The sequence below is a fragment of the Pavona decussata genome, unplaced genomic scaffold, assembly GCF_977016875.1.
Source record: "Pavona decussata unplaced genomic scaffold, jaPavDecu1.1 SCAFFOLD_125, whole genome shotgun sequence".
NCBI classification, from domain to species: Eukaryota; Metazoa; Cnidaria; class Anthozoa; order Scleractinia; family Agariciidae; genus Pavona; species Pavona decussata.
In genome coordinates this window covers 363,520-385,000 of record NW_028145539.1, presented here as the reverse complement: position 1 = coordinate 385,000, position 21,481 = coordinate 363,520, and the positions used below count along the sequence as shown (strand labels likewise).

General features: G+C 36.9%; 1 protein-coding gene across 3 annotated transcripts in view; it reads left to right on the top strand.

Annotated features, from left to right (window-relative positions):
- The window catches only part of LOC146469260 (N(6)-adenosine-methyltransferase catalytic subunit METTL3-like), a 25,104-nt gene extending 4,813 nt beyond the window's left edge, over positions 1 to 20,291 (top strand). The window contains exons 2-22 of one of the 3 annotated variants that reach the window (XM_085123510.1): positions 1,353 to 1,546; positions 3,166 to 3,236; positions 5,456 to 5,522; positions 5,928 to 5,961; positions 8,139 to 8,172; positions 8,936 to 9,011; positions 9,568 to 9,603; positions 10,006 to 10,059; positions 10,798 to 10,917; positions 11,124 to 11,160; positions 12,368 to 12,423; positions 14,585 to 14,665; positions 14,756 to 14,812; positions 15,175 to 15,267; positions 16,404 to 16,498; positions 16,848 to 16,886; positions 17,520 to 17,628; positions 18,461 to 18,526; positions 18,773 to 18,848; positions 19,642 to 19,678; positions 19,938 to 20,291. In XM_085123510.1, coding sequence (XP_084979636.1) covers positions 1,353 to 1,546; positions 3,166 to 3,236; positions 5,456 to 5,522; positions 5,928 to 5,961; positions 8,139 to 8,172; positions 8,936 to 9,011; positions 9,568 to 9,603; positions 10,006 to 10,059; positions 10,798 to 10,917; positions 11,124 to 11,160; positions 12,368 to 12,423; positions 14,585 to 14,665; positions 14,756 to 14,812; positions 15,175 to 15,267; positions 16,404 to 16,498; positions 16,848 to 16,886; positions 17,520 to 17,628; positions 18,461 to 18,526; positions 18,773 to 18,848; positions 19,642 to 19,678; positions 19,938 to 20,055 — 1,550 coding nt within the window. In that variant the 3' untranslated portion in view covers positions 20,056 to 20,291. Of the gene's footprint in view, positions 1 to 1,352; positions 1,547 to 3,165; positions 3,237 to 5,455; positions 5,523 to 5,927; positions 5,962 to 8,135; positions 8,173 to 8,935; positions 9,012 to 9,567; positions 9,604 to 10,005; positions 10,060 to 10,797; positions 10,918 to 11,123; positions 11,161 to 12,367; positions 12,424 to 14,584; positions 14,666 to 14,755; positions 14,813 to 15,174; positions 15,268 to 16,403; positions 16,499 to 16,847; positions 16,887 to 17,519; positions 17,629 to 17,973; positions 18,008 to 18,460; positions 18,527 to 18,772; positions 18,849 to 19,641; positions 19,679 to 19,937 lie in introns of those variants that run through there. The other 2 variants (XM_085123509.1, XR_014867257.1) reach the window with 2 other exon arrangements.
- The last annotated feature ends 1,190 nt before the right edge of the window (positions 20,292 to 21,481 follow it).

Sequence of the window (21,481 nt, the reverse complement as noted above, 5' to 3'; positions counted from 1 at the left end):
CAAGGGAATTTCATGCTTAGTTCCTTCCGCGTGGGTTATGTAAACACACAAGCGATTGATCGTTAACTCAAATCAAAAACATGTCTACGAAGCGAAAGTGAGCCGTTCTATCAATTAAAGATAAGCAGATAATTATTTCACGTTTGGATAAAGGAGAAAAAGGAACAAATTTAGACAAGATCCTAAAGTTTACTGACAGCATCGAGACAAGCGAAGGATTAAAACAAAAGTCCCTGAAGCTGGCCAATGATGAGCAGTAGGATAAAGCCCTGTACGCCTAGTTTATTCAACAAAGATGTACTGGGAAACCGATTTCATATTTAAAGTCATGTTTTCTTTGCTGTAACCTTTTGTTTACATTTCTATCTCATTAATATTCATATTTTCGATTATCCGAACTCTCGATTATCCGGACTATTTACCGTGGTACGGACGAGTCCGGATAATCAAGGTTCGACTGTATGATTTGAGGTCTAGACCATCCTGCAAAACACACTGTCAGTAGTTTTCAGTTGTCCAAGAAGAGTCTTCTGTCTTTTAACATTCATCAAAGGGCTGTTTGGCATTATCCTATTCAATTTTCAGTAAGGCTTTTGACAAAGTCTCACACTCAAAGCGACTATGGCATAAAAGGTCCAATGCTGAATTGGATATAAGGTTTCTCCCTTAACCAACTCTGGGTGTCCAGTATGCCATAAGGCTCGGTGTTGGGGCTCACCCTTTTCCTCTTATACCTCTATGCCACTGTTGATTAATTGAGCTCAAACATCAGGTTCTTTGCTAACAACACATTCATATGATGGCAAATCCAAACAGACCAAGATGACAAAGTATTAACTCCAAGAAAATCTGAGTTCTCCCAACAGGAGTGAACCTATGACCTTCCAATTACTAAGTTTGATTGCTCTGATGTAAAGTATATTATATGATTTGATTGTTCTACCATTGAACTATAGGAGACTCTTGGGAGCTAGGCCATTAAACTAGGCTCATGTGACAAGTATCCTACATACATTTACTGGTAGGATTTGAATGAGTGGATATGCATGAAAATATGTGATATAACTATGTTTTTCAAGGTAGGTGAATAAATGATAGAGGTTTTTTTTGTCAATCACATAATTATCCACTTATCCACAGCAACATTCCACTCAGCAACATTCAGATTCTAGTTAATGGCCTAGATCTACTGAAGGTGTAATCGGAAGGTCAGATAAATTTATTTTTTCAGAGTATGCCTGTGTTAATCACAGAAAAAATATCTCAATCAATGATTATGTAATGAACCTCTCTCCACAGAGTTGTTATAAACCACTTACACCAGGGAAGTTATGTTTCTTTCACTACTTCAGGTACAGCAACGCCTCCACCAGAAAACACTGCATCAATCCCAGCAGAAGAGGGTCTTGTCATCAACAAGCAGCAGGATAAGGTGGTCAAAGTAGATCCACTGCTTGAGAGCAGGCTGCTTGAGTGTCTGTGTACTCCATCTCTAACTGTTCCTGTTGATTCTTTTCAACTAACAACTTCACTTTCTACAGCCAAGGTACTTATTCAAGTGAAGGCCTCTTCTTCTTAAATATCTGAGAAATTTGTAGGGAGGCTATCAAGCACTTAAGAAAAACATGAATTTCTGTGTGTCTGACTCATTTCCTTTGAAAAAAGTCAGTTTGTAATTGAAGCCCTTTGGCAACAGTCCAAGAGTCCAAGGGTTCAGAGTAAAAATAATTTATTATTAGTTGTAATCCTTACTTTCAATAATACAAACAAGGAAATAAAACAAATCAATATTTAAAAGTTAATAATAAAGTTACCTGTTGCTGTTTCCTACCTTTGTATGCTGTGCATTTGCTATTAATTTTGGAGAGATTTTACCATTTACCCTTACAGCATATAAAGAAAGAGGAAGAAGTACAGAATTTTAAGTTTACCTTCAAGATTTTCTTCAAGTAGGGCCAAGCTCACAACCTGATGGTTATAGAATGATGCATTTTGTTTAATCCAGTTCACTGTACCTTCCATTTTCATCCCATTAGCCTTTTGAAAAGATAAAATGTGTATAGTTAAAAACCAGACTCATTGATTTGTGATCACCATGGTAGGAGGCTGAATTAATGAACACTGCTGTGGTGGGGGCGTGGTATTTTGGAGACCACAAACGTTGCCTAGTATTTACCATCCACTAGTGAGGTCAGCGTATTTGCTAAATCACTACCAGGCTAAAAAAGAAATGCTGATGCTGGGAGACCTCTACATTTAAACGTTAATGGAAATATTTGAGCAATAAGGAAGCTATTTCACGGGAAATTTGGAAAAAGAAAACAAACTTAAAGATAGTCATGGTTGAATTTCATCAGGGGTAAAAAGTGCTGATCTTATCAACAGATGGTTGAGACAAAATTTGTGGTTTTCGTTACATTTGTAAATAGCATGCCCTCCTCAGAGGGTCATTTTTTTACCTTTTCCTCATTGTGGCCAACATCTTAGCAGCCAAGTGTGACATCTTTCCGTGATTATTGTTTATTGGCACTGGTTTCGACCTTTTTGATCAGGTACATTTGTGACTGTGGTGAGGTTTTATGTGTGAAAATCTGAGCCATTTTCAGGAAGCCATTTATTCAAGGAAGTAGTTACTAGAGACAAAACATTCATGAGTTAAGTTAGAGGTCAGTCATCCCTTTCACAACCCTTGGAATTCAAATTCATGGAAACTGATAAGTTCATGTAGCCAAATTGTGGACTTTGAGTATGTGCGTGTATTTTTTCAGGCCTCCAAGTATATTTTTGAGTTAGTAATATATTGATTCTGATAGATACAGGTATGAATTACCTTAGAGTGAAAAGACTGAATTAATAACATGTGCTAAGCCATCTATAAAAATGAACAAGAATCTTCATAGAGAAGCCTCACAAAGTCTTGAACTGGTCACTGATCATGAACACAAGGAACTTGCATCCCTTCCAGGGGTATTGGTATAAATCTCCATCACTTCGTCACTAACAGTTTGGGAGATCGCAGAAGACTTTACCTCACTCTTTTGAAATATAAATTTACTACAGTTTAATAACATTAAAAACTGTCAAGAAACCTTAGTTTATGCATTTAATTGTTGTTTTAATTTTAAAGAGGAACTGTTTCTGAGTTTGTATTTTGATAACTAACAGAATAACAGTGATGTTTGCCATGAAGCACTGCAGAGCTTACTACAGAAGTTTGCTATTCAGGACTTTATAAGGTTGGTATACAGCTTATGCTTAACATATACTAAAATGTCTTTATAAGTAAAGGTTTAGATATACATGGGCAAGTGAAAATATACGATAAAAACGAACAACTTTTCAGAGTCGTCATTATCAAGTTCGAAGTAAAAGAAATACACTGTAGAGTCAATGTCAGAAATAGTTCTATTACTATTTCTATTACTTCGAACTTGATAATGGCATCATGACGACTCCGAAATGTTGTTCGTTTTTATCGTTTATTTTCACTTGCCTATGGATAAAAATATCTCACATTTTATATTGCAGGGTTCAAGACTTTCTTTTAGCTCACCAACCCAGTGGCTAGCTAGTAACAATCATTTTGATAGTAACAGGCCTGATTTCACTAGCCACAGCAAAATTTTCATTAGCCAGACTTGTCATGCGCAGTTTCAATAATTTGTTAGGAATGGGACAGGGCGAGCTCAGACATTGTTTTTTGTGTGTGTTAATTGTTAAGAAGAAATCTCCCACACTTGTAAATACAACTTCTTCCATTATTAATTGTGTTATTTGCCACTGTAACATGAAAGCTATTACTCTACACAAGCGCAAAAGTGGCAGAATCTAGGTAAATGGCATCTAAAAATTGGATACAGGAAAAAATTTACTTTATTTTAGTTATCTTATATTTGAATGGTTTTCTGAGTTAATATTCAGGAGGGGGGTGAATAGGTCTACGGATCGGCGGATTTGGTAAATATTTTAGCCCGGATTCTGGATTCAGAGCGAAATTTTAACGGATCTGCGGATCCTATGATCACAGCGGATCGCGGTTTTATCCAGTTTTGGGTCTCGGATTTTGGATTTTGGTTGTTAGGAAAATCAAGTTTGCTCTTTTCTCTCGTATGTGCAAGATTTTGTTTCGATACAGCCGGTGGTTAAATAAATATTTTGTTGATAGTCATCCTCAACGCTAAAACACAATATCACGCAAGGCAACTCCAACAACTGAAGTCACTTTGTATCTCGCGTATCAGCTAACGCGGCAAACAATTTGCGGATTTGGATTTAGTTGATTTATTGAGCGGATCGATGGATTCAGCCATTAATTTTAGCGGATCAGCGGATTTACCTACCCCTATTTCCCCCCCCCCCCCCCCCCCTCATTCAGGCATGTTTTTTTTTCTTTTCTTTTTTTTTTTTTGGGGGGGGGGGGGGGGGGCAAAAGAATATTTCTTTCTTCAAAATTGTCAATAATTTCACTATTCCTCATGAACAGGATAATTAGCTCCATAATTATTATTAATTGTTTCCTTCTTTGTATTTGACAGATTTGATATCCTCTCAAACAAACAAGTGTACATCGCTTAATAATTTGTATTGATATGCTACATGTAAATGAAACATGATCCTTGGAGTTCTGCATGATTTCACAAAATTGTTGCATGTCAAACAGTTTCTGCGATTATCGCTTTCATAACAGAAAAAGTGAAAAAAGTGAATCATTGTTTCCTTTTTAGCTAGGTTTCAACTTAATGTTTTAATAAAGCAGTGAATTCTATGAAATCCACTAAGATGAGCCAAATTATTGTTAATGTATATTTTTAATCGACAATTTAATCGAACTGACAACTGTTAGTGTTCTGAAATTGGTTTCAACGCATGAAAAGTTTAGCAATTTGCTTGTAAATTTGTGCAAGTGTACATCACATACGTCACACAGAAAATGGCAGCCACATTTATGTCTCAAAATAGACTAAAATAATCGTTGACTTACTCACAGACAGGAGAAAGTGAGTTGTATTAAATAGCAAAACTGCCATGTTTGTTATTTGACAACTGAAATAGTTTTCCTTTTGGAAGGAAAACTACGTTATTGTCGATGACTTTATTTTTCACCATTTGTAGTCAATAACTTTATTCACACACAAAATGTATATTAATTTTTGTCATTGATAACTTTTGTTATTAACAACTAAAAAGTTATCAATAACAAAATATCTTGTCTGCGGAGGCCCTAACAGGCATCGTTTTTGTTACTAATAGTTATACTGTATTAGTTTTTCTTCTCTTCATTCATGTAATAAATAACTATCATTTTGTTTGTCCTCCCAGTGTTTTACACTTTTCACTACCCAAAATGGCTAGTGAAAGCACAAAACTTACTACTAGTCTGTGGCACTTTGGCTACCATTAGTCTTGACCCCTGTATTGTATACAAAGTTAATGTTAAGAAACAACCTTTTTTCAGTATCAAACATGGAACATCACAAGATGGAAAACCTTGTACAATAGTCATAACTAAAGACCACTTAAAGGTATGTACAGTTCTTTTGTTGCTAGCATTAATTTTGACCTTGGCTGTGTTTTTTTTAATGTATTAATAATGCCAAGTTTGCTATGATTGTAAATTTGTTGTAATACCCCTACAAGCAATACAGGACTTTATCTTGTAACAACACAACAATTAAAACTTGGAGCACAATACCCTGCATATTGCACATTTATGCCACAGTGCCAAAAAGTTAAAGTTTAATTTTTTGTTACCCTGTGTAGTTGCATTTATTTATTTATTTATTTATTTATTTATTTATTTATTTATTTTTTAGAGTGTCAAGTGGTTGTGAACAATTATCTGATTACAAATTTAATTTTTTATTTAATGATGTAAAATTAAGATTTTGTTCCGAGTGTTATATAATGTATTCCTTTTTCCTCAACAGTTAGATGCTGTTCATAGGGACTTTACTTCAAAAGGTATACATGCAGTTTAAAAATTAATTATGCGCTTCTTTGCTGAATGTTATGGTGAAATTAAAATTGTCTTGGGTTAACAGCTATAAGCCACACTGTTAAAGGTAGGTGCTAAGACATTAGTACATCACATCTGGGACTGTCCAAAAGGATAGTTTGCATTCTGTAAATACAGTGAGTGTATTCATGTTGTTTGCTTAGATGGCACACTTCATGAAGTCAGCAATAGTTAATAAAATTAAATATAATTAAATATAATTATATTTTGTGTTTTGAATGCAAAACCCATACCTTATTCAGGAATAATGCATGCATCAAGCAGGGCTTGAAAAAATGCCTGTTGAGATGCTAGTCAGTAATAATTCTGTATGACTGGTCAAACAAACTTTAGCTTGTCCATGTCTTGTTCTGGCTGGTCAAATACAGTAATAGCCCACGTATAAGAACCTGAATTTTTCAATTTAGCCTAAAAAGGTTCTTATATAAATGGTACTTAAAGCACATTTGGGCTACCAAGGTTCTTAAAATAGGTTCTTATATTTTCATATGAATTTCATCTGAATTTACTATATATATTATAAATATCATCTCATAAATTTCAGTATAATGGCAAACACAATAGACATGCAACATGGTACTTAAGCTTGAAAAAAAAAAGTTATGTCAAGTTACTTTTAAATAGATGATGATCTCAATTCAGCAGTTTCTACCTATACACTTTCACAGCAACCCCACTGATAAGAACCTAACTTAAAATTTAGCCTAAATAGGTTCTTATGTGGAGGGGGCTTAAAATGAAAATTTTAGCCTAACAGGTTCTTAAAACCCAGGTTCTTATACGCGGGCTATTACTGTATGAAGTAATTATACTCTGCCAGTGGTGGATAAAGGACTGCTTGTTTATAGCAAGGTGATAACCAAACTGTGGAATTTAGTATTGAAAAGTTCAGACAAACTATTTGGCAAATTATTATTACTGTGCATGCATAATGAGGACAAAAAAATGCAAAAGACCAGTCAAGATGACCAGCACTGTAAGAGTTTGTCTGGTCAAGTCCTTAATCTGACTGGGCATTTTCCTTTCACCAGCTGTTATTTCAAGCCCATCAATAGGCAAAAGGGGGGCTATGTTTTGTGTCATAAACTTCCACTTGCCTCAAAAGTTTTTCCACAAATAACATAAAAATGTGAGTGGTACATTTATTTTTACTTGAGTAATATTGATGGAGAAAAACAGCAGAAAACTTTTTACCAGAATAAAAGTTATTTAAATGTATTTTAGGCAAATTTATAATGGTGTTGTCAAAGGGTTACACTTCAAAGGATTAAATCAATACTCCCTTTTGGGGGGATTTGGGGGATGCCTGAAACCCCAATACTGCAAAGGAAAGTGTCAAAACAATACTGTGCAAAGAATTGATGAAATACCGAATCCTCATTCACAAATGCCAGGTTAATAACGTACTGCAACATTGAAATTACTATAAATGATAAATTATTGAAAATACCATATTAAAAAATAACAATACTATAACCCCCCATGTCCCCCTAATTGTAGAGCCAGTTGAAACCTAAATTTTATCGATAAAACAGTTTTCAGAAATTCCAAAATTTGTAAACAAGCAGTTATTATCATTTGTGCATTCATGATCATTCAAGTTTTTTCTTTTCAATTGACAAAATAATGTGTACATGTAAATCTTTACTGGTTAGGAATAAATTGTTGTAAATTATTCCCCAGCATGTTTTTTTCCAGTATCTTGGATGGTGTCTTCTCAGGAGAATCAGTCACCAATTGAAAGTAGTAAATCTGTTTGAGATAGAGCATCTGATACTCTGTAGACTTGTAGAGTTGCATAATTTATACATAATGTATAAGAATCCTTGGAAATTCATAGTTTCATGTAATTGAAATTAAGTATATCCTAAAATTGCAGGGGATTTTATAACCTTTAATTTGATATGAATTGCATTTAATGTAGCTGTAGCTTAATCTGACCTGCTGGATCTTTTAGACTACTAAGACACCCTTGAAGGTACTGTCTACTGTATAAAGTAACCTTTATCTGGAATAATTTCAAATTAAATAATGTTTAATTTGCCAATTTATTACTTTGGGCAAGACCATGCATAACAACAGTTTAATGTTATCTGAGTGTGTACTTTATTTTTTTCAGAAGATAAATCAGCATCGAAGAAAAGAAAAAGAGAAAGGTGATCCATGTAAAATGTCTAGAATTTGACACCCAAATGTCAAACAAATTTCATTGACTATTTTTTAGCAATAATTTTGGCATATAATTATATTTTGGAACATGACTTACTACATCTTTCAGAATGGGTGCCATTTTGACAATCTAAGAGAACCTTTTTATGACATCTTTCTTGATTGACTTTCAATAGGGCTGTACATAATTAAAGCTAACCAAAGGGGAAAAAATGAGCCTGTATACTGGAAAAGCATGTGTCTGTACCTCTGTAGTGGATAAAATGTGCTCAAAGCCCTCTGGCAAAGACATAGGAAATTACAGGAAGAACGTTGTAAATCGACTGAGCTTCTGATGCCCACTGGCCAAATAATGTTATTAACCATGACTGTACTTTTCGATTAATTCATTCCTGCTTGATGCACTCAGTCTGCCTTTCTTAGAAACACATGTACCACCAATGGGCACCTATTTGTATTTAGCAGTTGCCATACAATAGGAAAATTTTCATCTGATTCAGTTTCAAGAACATCAATTTATTTCTCTAAACTTGGTTTCTAAGTTTCAGCTGCTGATGATGTCTTTAAAGGTATTTGCCTTAAGTTTTAAATCTTCTCAAATGTACACCAGTAAAGGGCATGTTCAAAGTGTGACATTCATTCTTAGCCATTGAAAAGTCCTGACAGGTTCATGAATTCACCCTTCTAGCTGACCTTTGAGAATCTGTCAAGTCTGTTATACCATTTACAGCCTTGTACTTTTGTGTTTAGTGATTCAAGTGACACAGGGTCATCACCAGCTCCAGTGGAAACCAAACCAAAACTTGAGTCAGTTGATGATATTGAGGTAAATTTAGCTTTGAACACAAAATGAGCATTTGATTGGTGTAACCTGGAGCCACTTAGACGGAACCGAACCTTTCTACAATCCTGATAGATTAGTTTAGGGACATGCAACATTCCTGTAACCTTCCTTTGTGTAAAATGTGGAAGTGTATAGCTGATAGTTTTTGCATCGAAAAAGCTTTTTACACATTTCTTTTTCCCACCACCTAAACATGTCACCAAAGTCCATAAACTATATTGACTCTTAACATATTTTTTGGGAGGGGGGTAGTAAATGTTTTTGACATTTTGATGGTAACAATAATTATTTGAAGTGTTTCAACTATTTTGGCTAGGATTGTAGATTGCAATTGCACAGTTTCTATAGTCTTCACCAACGGAGGGTATGCAAGTGTTGTACATAATTATACTAAACATGGTATACCAGTGTTTGTTCTTAATATATTTAAACAATATCAGTAATCTTAGTCCATGATCCATTGTCACACATGACATGCCTTTAAAGAAACCTTGCCATTCTTCCAATAGTGCTCTCTGTGTTGTTCGTTTTTCATCAGAGTCTTTTATCCATGCCAACAATGAAGGAGATGGAAGTAAGTTAAACAACAGAAATGTTCTTTTTTGTTGGTTTACTGTGCGCTTCAGTTGCAAACTCAAAGTACACTGTAATCAGAAATTTCATAACATGTTAACTGGTTTCAAAGTAAAGTTTTTTCCACATTGAGCTTTGGTCTTGATTAAATGGTTCTATAGTGTCTGTATGGATAAATACCTCAAATGCAACAATTGAAAAGAAAGTTTTTTCTCAGTGCTTTCCTATATTGCTATTTGTCACAAGGTGTTTTCAAGTTTTGAGTCGACAGCAGAACCATCCAAATGGCAGCTATTGAGTTACTGTTGATTATACTGTGTCAAGTATTTTAATTTACCTTGTTTGGTCTGGAAAGGTTACAGGTTACAAAGAATTCATGTGTGCATGTCTTTGCTTTGTCTAGAATAAAAAGGTTGGAGACGAAATTTTGGATCTGCTCAATGTCCCATCACACAAGGTGAGAGTATCAAGCTGATTTTTGTATAGTACATGTACATGTAAAGTTTTTGAGAGACAAAACGGGGGTTACTGTGCAGACAAGCAATAGGCACACTAAGCATGAGAATATGCCATTGAAAACACTAAAACAGTGAGCCTGCATCATCAAAGCCACTTAATTTGACAACAAGATAACTGTTAGCAGAAGCTGGTTAGCCATTTTCCTAGGCCATAATGTGTTTGCAACATCATCCAGATAGATTTGTAGTAGTAAGACTACTGTTTATTTCTGCAGATTAACCCCCTTTAGTGGTTTTGACTCATGGATATGTGACACATAGAACAAGTTGTGAGGGTTCTTATGCAGATGTGTCACTCACTCACTTGTTGGCTTGATTCATTAGCATATCACTTGCGGTTCAAAAAGTTGTGGATGGACTGGCATTGTTTCTTTTGATGGACAGTGGTTTGTTGACCTATTTTGAAGCTTAGATCAACTGTAGTTTGAGTTAAAGGAAAACAAACCTTTATGAAACAGTAAATGCAACCACCATATTTACATACATACATATCTTTATTTGGTAAAACAGGTTAAAAATGTCGCAGCCAGAGGAAGGAAGATAAAAAAAGTTACCATTTACAACAAAAGATATGCGGGTGTTAACTGTATCAACAGGTTGCTAATAGGAGCCTTTGATCTGTAACTGTTTCTCATTGTGCTCTGTGCAGTGAACTGTGGACGTTTGTTATTTTTTAGGAGCAATCTACAGTGGAGAAGTTCAAGTCTCAAGGAGGAGCATTTGTTCATGAGTTCTGTGATCATGGCACAAGAGCAGACTGCAGAAGGAATAACCCTCAGGGTCAACCTTGTAGGAAGGTAGGAGATCATTCACAGAGTCATTACCAGTATCTGAAAATATGATTTGACTTGTTATACTACTTTGTATAAGGCATTTATTAATTTGCATGGTGCTATGCGCCAAGCATTACCATGCACCAAGCTGACTCAGCCAGGAATTATTTATAAGGCTTGTATGAAGTAAAGGACTGTTCTGTGTTTACAAGTATTTCTCTTTGTCTTAGGTTCATTTCAGAAAAATTATACAAAAGCACACAGATGGTAAGTCCTCCAGATAAAATATTGTTTTTCAATGGGCACAGGTTGCACTATCTATCTGTCTGTGTGTTTGTCTGTTCATGTCTTTGTGTCTATCCATCTACAATAGTTATTGGCAATCATTATGGTTATTGGCCGTCACTGCCGATAATAAAAACCAAAATGTAAAATTTAAAAAGAAATCTTAAAAGATCTGGATAGCAGCAGGCAAGTTAAAAGTTTAAGAAAAACGGCAACAGTTTTGATTTTTAAAGAATGTTTCATTAGCTCTTTTGTCAAGTTTTAAATCGTTAAGTACAAAGTTGAATTATAATAAGTACATCGAAATGCTAAACATAATTTAAAAGACTTTCATATCAAACATATTATTGATCTTGAAGGACGAAAAGATCGGCAATATGTTGGGCACGGCAGGTCCTATCCCAAGCAGGCTCCATTTGTGTGTTGTATCGAAATAATTATTTTTGGTGTGCAGGCTGCGTACGTGAGCACTTAGCCACTGTTAAGGCTTTTCATGTATTCAAACACTTGGAAGATTCCCTCGAAGATTCTAAACATTGCCATAGTTTATGTTTTTCTAATTGTAGTTTTTCTTAAAACGAAATCTGTTATAAACAGCAAGAAAAATAATCAAGTTAATGATTGGCATAATAATAAATAAATAAATAATTTATTATCTGTAGGGAAATATGCTATCTGATAGCGTTATACATTACAGTAAGTCTGCTAGCTACTTTTACTTTGTTCAATTGAGGCACTGTTAAAAACTCATTACTAAGTTTAGTAAACAGCAGCTTTTTGTAAATCATTTGGTTCGTTTTCTCAACACCTTCAATTTGTATAATTTGCTTTTGTACATGCAAATGGAATTTGGCTGTGCACGTGTAGTGGTAAGGCCAGGCTTAGGCTAGGCTGCCTTTATTTGTACACAATGTATATATGAAAGCTTAAAGCTTGTGGGGGCTTAATCTTACTTTTCAACATTGAGAGAACTGAAATCAGCTGACAGTTTTCCTAATTTTAACTCTGAGAAACTACTTCCCAGGAAAGTACTGTTCAACTGAATGGATCAGGCTTAGTAATGGATGAAGAAGTCTCGCAATGGTGAACGTGGTATCTAATAAAGAGACATAAACAGAAACATTTTGCATGTATGATCAATACTCAAAGCAGACATTGACAACTTACTGTTTGTAACATTTACCATTAGAATCTCTTGGAGACTGTTCATTCCTCAACACGTGTTTTCACATGGACACTTGTAAGGTAAGGAAACAATTTCAGGAGTTTTTTGTTTTTTTTTTTTGTTTTTTTTTTTTTTGTTTTTTTTTTGTTTTTTTTTTTCTGGAAACCAAACTGTTGTTTAAACGATTCTATAAAGGGGCTTTTATGATGCTTCCAAATTAAGGTATGTTGAGGTAGAATAGATGATTTGACTAGTAGGGGTATTTTTTTCGCTCAATGACACAAGCAAAAAGGAAAAAGAAAATCCATATTCTTCCAGCTGAAGTCGAACCTGTGACCTTCCGATTACTAGTTCAGATACTCTGTCACACTGAGCCATAGAAGAAACGTGAGCGATAGGAGACTCATGGGAGCTGGGCTGTAATGGTTATGTGTGTGTACTAGGCCTGAATACTGCTAACATTTGAATGTCAATGAATGGCATATACGCTTCGAAAGAAATGCCATGTCATATTTTAAGCCTTGTGAATAAATGGTACATGTATTTTTGTCCAGTTAGTGACATAAGTATACTCGGAAAAATAAAATCTGAGTTCTCCCAACAGAAGTAAAACATATGACGTTCTCTGATTACAGTAGTAGGACGTTTTGTCCCATGAACCTAGTCTAATGGCCCAGTTCCCACTAGTCTCCTGTAGCTCAGTGGTAGAGCATCCAAACCGTACTAATCGGAAGTATGACTGTGTCACTGACTGAAAAAAAAATCGTCTATCATTCATTCACCAGGCTCAAAATATAACATTACTTTTCGTTCACAACTTGGGTTTGTTTTTCTACTGATGCTGTTTGTGGCCCAGACCTTCTTTAGTCTTTGAAAGCGCTTCTTGTTTTGGCTGGAGGCACAAACAGCATGCAAACTATAATACCCTTTTTGGGAACTTAGGTCCCAGTTAAACAAACCTATAAACTTCTTCAATTTCCTGTGTCCTCACTTGAACAGGATTACTGTTTTTGTAGTTTATTAGTGGTAGCAGTTACCATTTTTCTCCATTGACGTTCAGTCTGACCTTTCCGGCTACACCCACAATCCTGTCTGCCTTTTGATAAAAGTGCAATAACATCTGTGAAGTCAAGATCTTCAAGCTTGGTGACAAACGTCCATCGTATTCCAGTTTTGCCTTCTTTTGTCTTCGTCTTCACCCATTCCTCTAGCAACTAGCAATTTGTCTTTCATCCATATTTTTGGTGTTCCTGATAGTTTAGTTTAGTTTATTGTAATTCGCAACAAGGAAATAAATACACAAATTGACACATGACATTAGAAAAAGAAGAAGAATAACAATGTTGTGGCGTGACCGGAGAGACGAACAGGGCAGAGCCCCAATTGCAACGAATCCCCCAGGCAAAAAAAAAAAAAGAAGAAAATTCATCATAGAATTAAGTAGACTGCGTAATGTATAAAAAAAATTGACAAATCATGGTGGACTATAAGTTTGTAGTAGTCCTCTAAAGTGATCGTTAAGATGGACTCTAAACCACAAGAGATCCTGGCTAGACTTAATTAAGTATATTAGGTAAGCTATGAAAGAAATGTGATGGTATATTTCCAGCCTGGTGAATGAATGAGAATGATGATTATTCTAGAAAGTGACGCAGGCATACTCGGAAGAAAGAAATCCGAGTGCTCCTATCAGGAGTCGAACCGATTACTAGTTCGATTACTAGTTCGGGTGCTCTACCATCGAGCTACAGGAGACTCGTGGGAGCTAAGGCCATTAAACTAGGTTCATGGGACAAACATCCTGCATACTTCTAGGATTTGAATGTCGAACGTGTGGTATAGGTAAGCTGTTCCACAACTTAACAGTCCTAGGAAAGTAGCTGTTACAATAGTATTCCTGATTGTGCCTAGAAAATACGTCAAAGTTGGCTTGATGAAAATTACGGGTTCTATACTGCCAAGTGGCATAGTGATAGTGGAAGGGTTACAAGCAAAATGAAAGTAGAGTCTTATTGCAGGTTATGTTAAACTTTATTTCGAATAAATGTACAGTGTACATTGGACTTTGCCCGGTAAACTGTCAATACTCGCTCAAAAGGTTTTGCCAATGGCCATGAGAACTAGAGTGTGGTACCTACAAGCTTATTGCAGCCCTTACTTGTTCATATCAATGGCGGGTTGTGTGTCACATTCTCCACTTGTCATTTTACGTGTCTACTGCTGGTTGTACCTTTTTTTCAGTATGTTCATTATGAGGTTGATTATAGTGATGTTGAGCTGAACAAAGAAGAGAAAGGAAAAGAAAAGAAAAAGGACGAAAAGGTATGATTCGACTCGTGGATCCCAAAACTGAAGCGCTTATCTTGATTTAGAAAGTTTCTGATGATTTATGTGTCAAACGTATTTCGACAGACAACTCTTGCAAAAACAGTAGAGGAAGACAACCGAGTGATACTGTATCCACCGCAGGTATGAGGTCTATCTTTTGTTGTATTGCGTGAACAAAGTTCAATCAGCTGGTGCTATTTGTCATTGGAGACCCAAATGGAGATGCGTGGGGCACTAGTAAGTGCAAATGGACAACAATTAGGGCCAATTTTGACGTCCTATCTGTACCTGGTTCGCTGACGATGATCCCTCTTTGGTTTTAATGCCAATTTGACTTCTTGAATCAAAAACATGATAGCTACACCAAGCTTTACCCTACCGTTAACACTCAAAACAGCAGCAGCAATTTTCCCCAGCTTATATTCTAGCATGTACGCCCTGATTTAAAGTAAGTTGTGTTGATGGTGCTCATATAATAACAAGTGTTCTTTTTTATTCTTCAGTGGATTCAGTGCGATATGAGGTACTTTGATATGACTGTATTGGGCAAGTTCTCTGTTGTAATGGCTGATCCACCTTGGGACATACACATGGAGGTACATACCCTCATACTCCTCTCACCGCCACTTTGACTGGCTTCTTCTAGGTTCCTGTATACGTGTATACATTTTACAGCCACTGGGGAGCACAACTGTCCACATTAAATGTCTTCGACTTATCTGTTGTAGGATGGGAAATATGGAGCACAAAATTGTCAACGCTTATAAGCCATCTACCAAATGTAGAACGGCCCGGAACAGAATTTATCCAACCTTCTTTCAAACGCCACGCCATTCTCGCTCGCCTCTCGTCTGGAAAATGCATTTTAAAATACGCCTTTTCTGTAGGCTAGTCGCCACATTGCTCGCTTCACCCATCAAGTTCATGTTTGCTGTCTGTGAACACAATATATGGTTTTGGTCTTACGGTTCCATGTGCCAGGCAAACTCTCACGTTCGCTTTCTCGTGGCCTAATGTGTTAATTAAAATGAAGGATCAAAGAATTAACTCTGTGGTGTATGTTAATTCATGAATTTCCTACGTAGCGTTAGCCCTAGTAAGGAAATGGGAGACAGAATAAGGAAAAGAAAAACATCTTTGACTTCGACGGGAAGCGAACCCACGACCTCCGGTTCCTGCCGAGATTGTGCCGTCTATGGGAGCAATATCTGCATCAGCACATTTTTTAGAGCAACGATTTGTAATATTGTAAAACAATTTATCAGCTGCCAGATGGCGGGGGTGGATTTCTTCTCAATTAGCCAGGGACCATTTCTTTCGTTGTATCCCTTATCTGAGTCGATTTCGTCCAGTGTTAGAGCTGTCATCAACTCAGCAATACAAGAAACCTTGGACTGCGGTTAGAGTTTGCAGAAATGGGAAGGATTGCAAGCTTGCGAGTCAGGAAAATTCTGAATTCGACCTCAGAGGCAGTAAACGCGGGAAATTTTATTTTCAGCGAACTAGCTGGTTTGATAATAATTTTTTTGGTTGCCACGGTAATGTTTCATGTAATATCTATGAATCATATGATTTTTGCGACTTTGTCGTCAAAAAATTTATGAGGCGTGTTTAGTGAAAATTGATTTGTGGCCATTGAAAAGTCAGAATTTATTTTGTCCCGATTGATGGCAGCCCTGCTCAATTGGCCTGTATTGTGGTTTTTTTTTCCTAATCCTTTGTTATTTGTTAGCTTCCGTATGGTACCATGTCAGATGATGAAATGCGTAAACTGGATGTCCCTTCACTGCAGGATGAGGGATACATATTCCTTTGGGTCACTGGGCGGTAAGCAGCTTAATAGTTCTGATCTGCTATTAGGCAAGTTACCATTGGCTGTAACTTCGCGTTTAACTACATCCATGTCTGTTAATTTCTTCGATTTTTACTCTTTTCTTTTTTACCGTTGCTAAAATTAGGTTCCACAAAAGTTCCACAAATAATTTTCTTCACTATATTTGAGACTAAGTGACAACCCAAGGGCAAACAAAAAAAAAAATATAAAATAACAGCATGTACGCTATCAGGTTTAAGAAATTTTTATTTGCTCGTTGCCATAACTGCTGTATACCAAGAAGTGCTCTTGTTAATTAATAAGATCTGTCAGTTCACACTCATTGAATTCTTTCTTCTTCAGTGCTATGGAATTGGGTCGGGAATGTTTAAAGCTCTGGGGGTGAGTATGTGTTACTGAGCAGCTGGCTATTGATTCATTATTATACTTCAGTGTCAAGAAGACAAAATTTCTCTTCAGTGGCGTATGCTATTCCAGCGTTCAACCTCTTTTCCATTCATTCACTCACTCACTCACTCACTCACTCACTCACTCACTCACTCACTCACTCACTCACTCACTCACTCACTCTGAAGCCATAAGTGTCGGCGCATTATTAAACGTAAAGTCGAACTCGAGCGAAAGTGGTTTCAGTAGCATGAAGCAACTAGGGTATTGTTACCCCCCCCCCCTCCCCCTCCCTCTGCATGGGATTCTAGTCTATACCAGGGTTACCCCCAGCAGTATGTCGCGGTACCTATTTATACACCTGGGTGAAGAGAGCCATGATGGAGCAAAGTTTCTTGCCTACGGAAACAACACAGCAATAACCAACTTAACCTGGAACCACCGACCCTTCGATCTTCTGACCGTCTGTTCCACTACACCACTGCGCCCCCATATTATTAAATGTAATCACAATTAAATCTTCTTAGATTAAATTCACTTCCAAAAAAACAGGCTTTATACACTCTCAAGCTCAATGTGGATCAGCTGGCTTTTCATTGTTCATCACTCCACCATATTATCTTACAGTTATGCGCGATGTGATGAGCTAATCTGGGTGAAAACAAACCAACTTCAGCGGTTGATAAGAACAGGACGGACTGGCCACTGGCTTAATCACGGAAAAGAACACTGTCTGGTAACACTTAAACGTTCTATAGTTTGAACGTAATCAAGGACCGAATTCAGAATGAGTCACAATAAAATGTTAAAACGTTCTCTGGCTACGTTATTTTATACAACCTCTTGTTGGAATGGAAAGTTTGTTGACGAACAGAATCATGCAGGTCATTAAGGACTCTACTCTACATCAGAGGTCAACGGAGCCATTAGCTCATTCATTTTAATTATTCAATTTTACCTGTAAAAGGCTGTAGATCAGGTAATCGAAAGCTCATTTTTGTGAATATTTAAACCAGAGAACATTTTTGAATTTTATTGTTTTCTTGTTTAATTTTCGTTTCGGGTTTGCTTTCTCTTCTAGTGCTATCGGTATGTCTGTTGCAGTGAAAACTAAGGTATACTGCACTAGAATGTTGGTGTTTTTATATACCCTGCTTCCTTTACAATAGCAGGCAAGTGGTTGGTAGCTGTTGAACGTCCTTTGGTACTGTTCATTCAAGCGAGCATACAATCTCTACTCAAATGAGAATGCGTCCTCATGGTATTTGTCCACTAAACCAGTCCTCCTCGAGTTGTGCAAGAGGGTGAAAGATGTCAATCGAAAAGGAATAATAATCTCGTTATGTGATTGGCTATTACCTTACCCTGGAAATGGGAGGCGGTGTAAAAATAAATCGAGACATTTTCATTGGCACAGGACCTATATAGGAGTTTTTTCTTCCGCTTATAATCTCTTGGCTCATTTTAATGTTTTTGCCAGATCTTTTCCATTTCATGTGGTTATAGCTACTGGTAGAATTTTTTGTGTACTTGTTGGTAAAAGTATGTTTTGTGTTAATTTCCTATAGGTTGGCGTAAAAGGAGAATGTAAGAATTTTAACCGAGGCCTGGACTGTGATGTGCTTGTCGCCGAGGTTTGTTAAACGAATGGTAGAAATTAGCCCAACATGCACTTTGCAAAAACACGATATGAAAGTAAATTAAAAAGGGTTTATTTTAATCACCACACTTGAGGATTCCATCCACTCATTCACAAGCTAGAAACATTCACTACAGCTTGAAAAATCCCGGACATCTACTCTAGCTCATAATGACATTCCTTTTTTATTATTATTTTGTTGAGTGAAATATTTTTTATGGTGGTTTAATTTTATTCTCAGGTTCGACAAACAAGTCACAAGCCAGATGAAATCTATGGAGTGATTGAAAGACTGGCACCAGGAACACGAAAAATAGGTTTGCTTACAATTCATTTCACAATTTATATGTTAAGTAAGGGTGCCGGCGTTTGGTTCGGCATATCCTCGAATGAAAATACATGCAGCAGATTCCTAAAATTCCCGGATTTGCCACCTCTTTTTTTCCATTATCCTTGCAAGTATTGACGCTATCACACTGAAGCTAAGATGTTACAGTACATCCAAAACTGTTGTCTGTGAGGGCTGCTTTGTGTTGTGAGAATTACGTCATTTTTTCCTACCAGCGGACATCCTGGATCCTTGAAAAGCACAGGGGTATTCAACTGTACTAATAAGATAACACCAAAATTATCGCGCGGATTTTCATTAACCAGAACAATACCGCAAAATGTTGAAAACCCAAATAAAACATGATAAGCGCCATTTACAGTGTAAAGGAATTTGAAGGATTGGCATATGGTGCAATTGGTGTATTCCGTTTGTGAACTGGCCGAATGGGGATGGAAAATGGGGATGGAAGATCGTTTTCTATTTCTTACTTCTGCTATGCCTTTTTAATTCCTTGAGCCTTATTTGGCTTGAGGTACCATATGCCCAGATCAAGCCAAATGATTTCCAGCCGGATCGACTGAATTCAGTCAACAAGGACTTCATCATGTGACCACTGTTTAAACGGTAGACTTCAGTCAAAATCACGCGTGGCCTTAAGTTTCTAACGGGGTCGTACGTTTTCCTACAGCCCAGCTTCCGCTAATGCGTTCGGCCTCACCCTCATCAAATTTTCGAAAGTCAGATATTGCTAATTTCAAATTTGGTTTGTGTTTTTGCAGAACTGTTTGGTAGGCAGCACAATGTTCAACCAAACTGGTGAGTAACATGAGCTGATGATAAATGAACCTCACGTGAAATACTTTGTTCTGTTGACAGATTTCGACCATTTAGCCGCTTATTAGGTAGATAACGAAATTGGCTGAATGGTGAAGGACAATCAATGCTCTCTATTTTCTTCAAAAATAGAATATGTTGAAATCACCAGACATTATTATAAAGAAAGCTACCTGAAGTGTGACTGTGGGACCCAAACTACGGTTGTTTGTGTGTTATAGAGTTCTGTTTACCTTCACAGGATAACTCTGGGAAATCAGCTGGACGGTGTTCGCTTGTTAGATCCAGACGTTACCGCGCGCTTCAAAAAGCGTTATCCTGACGGAAACGTACTTAAACCTCCTACTACCAAACCATGAATGGTTGTCCTGGTAACACCGTGTTAACCAAAGCTGTAAACAGACCAGCAACATCCCGTGAACTAAGGACAGGAGCTAGGGAACGAGGTTGAAGATAGTTCTGTCCGCATTCCTCTGGTGATTCGTTTATCCAACTCTGAAGTTTCCTGGAGTCATTCAGTGGAAGAAAAAAGTATTTGATTGACTGTAAACGAAATTGTTCTTCTTCTTCTTCTGTAATAAAATTACCAAGTGAGTCTTTGTTTCTTGTTATTGGCGTTCAAAACAGTCAAAGTCAACCAAATGTTCGTAACTACAGTCGACTGCCGATAACTCGAACCCTCGCTAACTCGAACCAATTTTCCTTTCCTTTCAGGTCATTTTCTATATAATTTTACCCTCGGTAACTCTAACTCCCGATAACTCGAACCTTTTTCAATTTCCATTGAAGGTTCGAGTTATCGGGAGTCGACTGTACCTTTCAAATTATGTCATTATTGACTTGTCTCTTAACTTGGCTAGGCGTTTGCACCAACTGATCCCCTAGGACTAAAGAAGGCGTAATGAACTTTGTTTGAACTGGAACAACTAAATTCAGAAGATAATGAACACCAAGGCTATGACTCGCTCGGCCATCCTACTGAACCCACACTTAAAAAAACAGCCTAAATATTAATGGATAGGTTAATCTTGACATTCACCAAGAAAAGTTCCCAGATAACGATCATTAGACTTAGGAAAAATCTAACCACGTGAAAGCTGAATCGTTAACCCCACCAATCCTTATACTGTGTGTACCACATAAACTAGCATCGGAAACAAAAGGAGGAATATAAGACCTAAAAATACTGTATGCAGAGGAATTACTGATCCTAGAGGCATCATGAAACCGTTCCTTTGAAAATTTAGAACTAACAATCCTGCGCATCTCAGGTTAACTGAAGCCGTTACGAGTCTGGCAACACCCTCTCGGTAAACCCGAGCCGGAATCTAGTTATCACTGAAACAAGCCCGTTCGCGCAATCATAGTCGATAATTTCAGTTAACCACAGTCAGCAAGATATATCTACTCAGAAGTTTCTTCTAAATGCGTCATAACAATGTAAGTGTTCTGTATTTTCGTTTGGTTTTGCCGGTTTGTTCACCTTTTTTTGTACATTTTGTAAGTTAAAGTTTTGTTTGTATGTTTCAGTTTAAACCTTCTTCGCCTGGTCATCTTCTCAACTTTGTTAAGCAACGTTCAGCCCTCCCGGGCAGCATCCAGTGTGACATTATTAAGTGAAAAGAGTGCAATAAATAGCGTGTTTTAGAAGTGTTCGCCTCCGGCTGTTACATCACCTACGTTTAGAGAACTTGTTTTCGCCACTACGCCGTTCTGACAAAAACTTTCAGTAAAATGATGCATGGGCTCTATTTTGTACTCTTACTACAATCTGAAGGTCTCTAA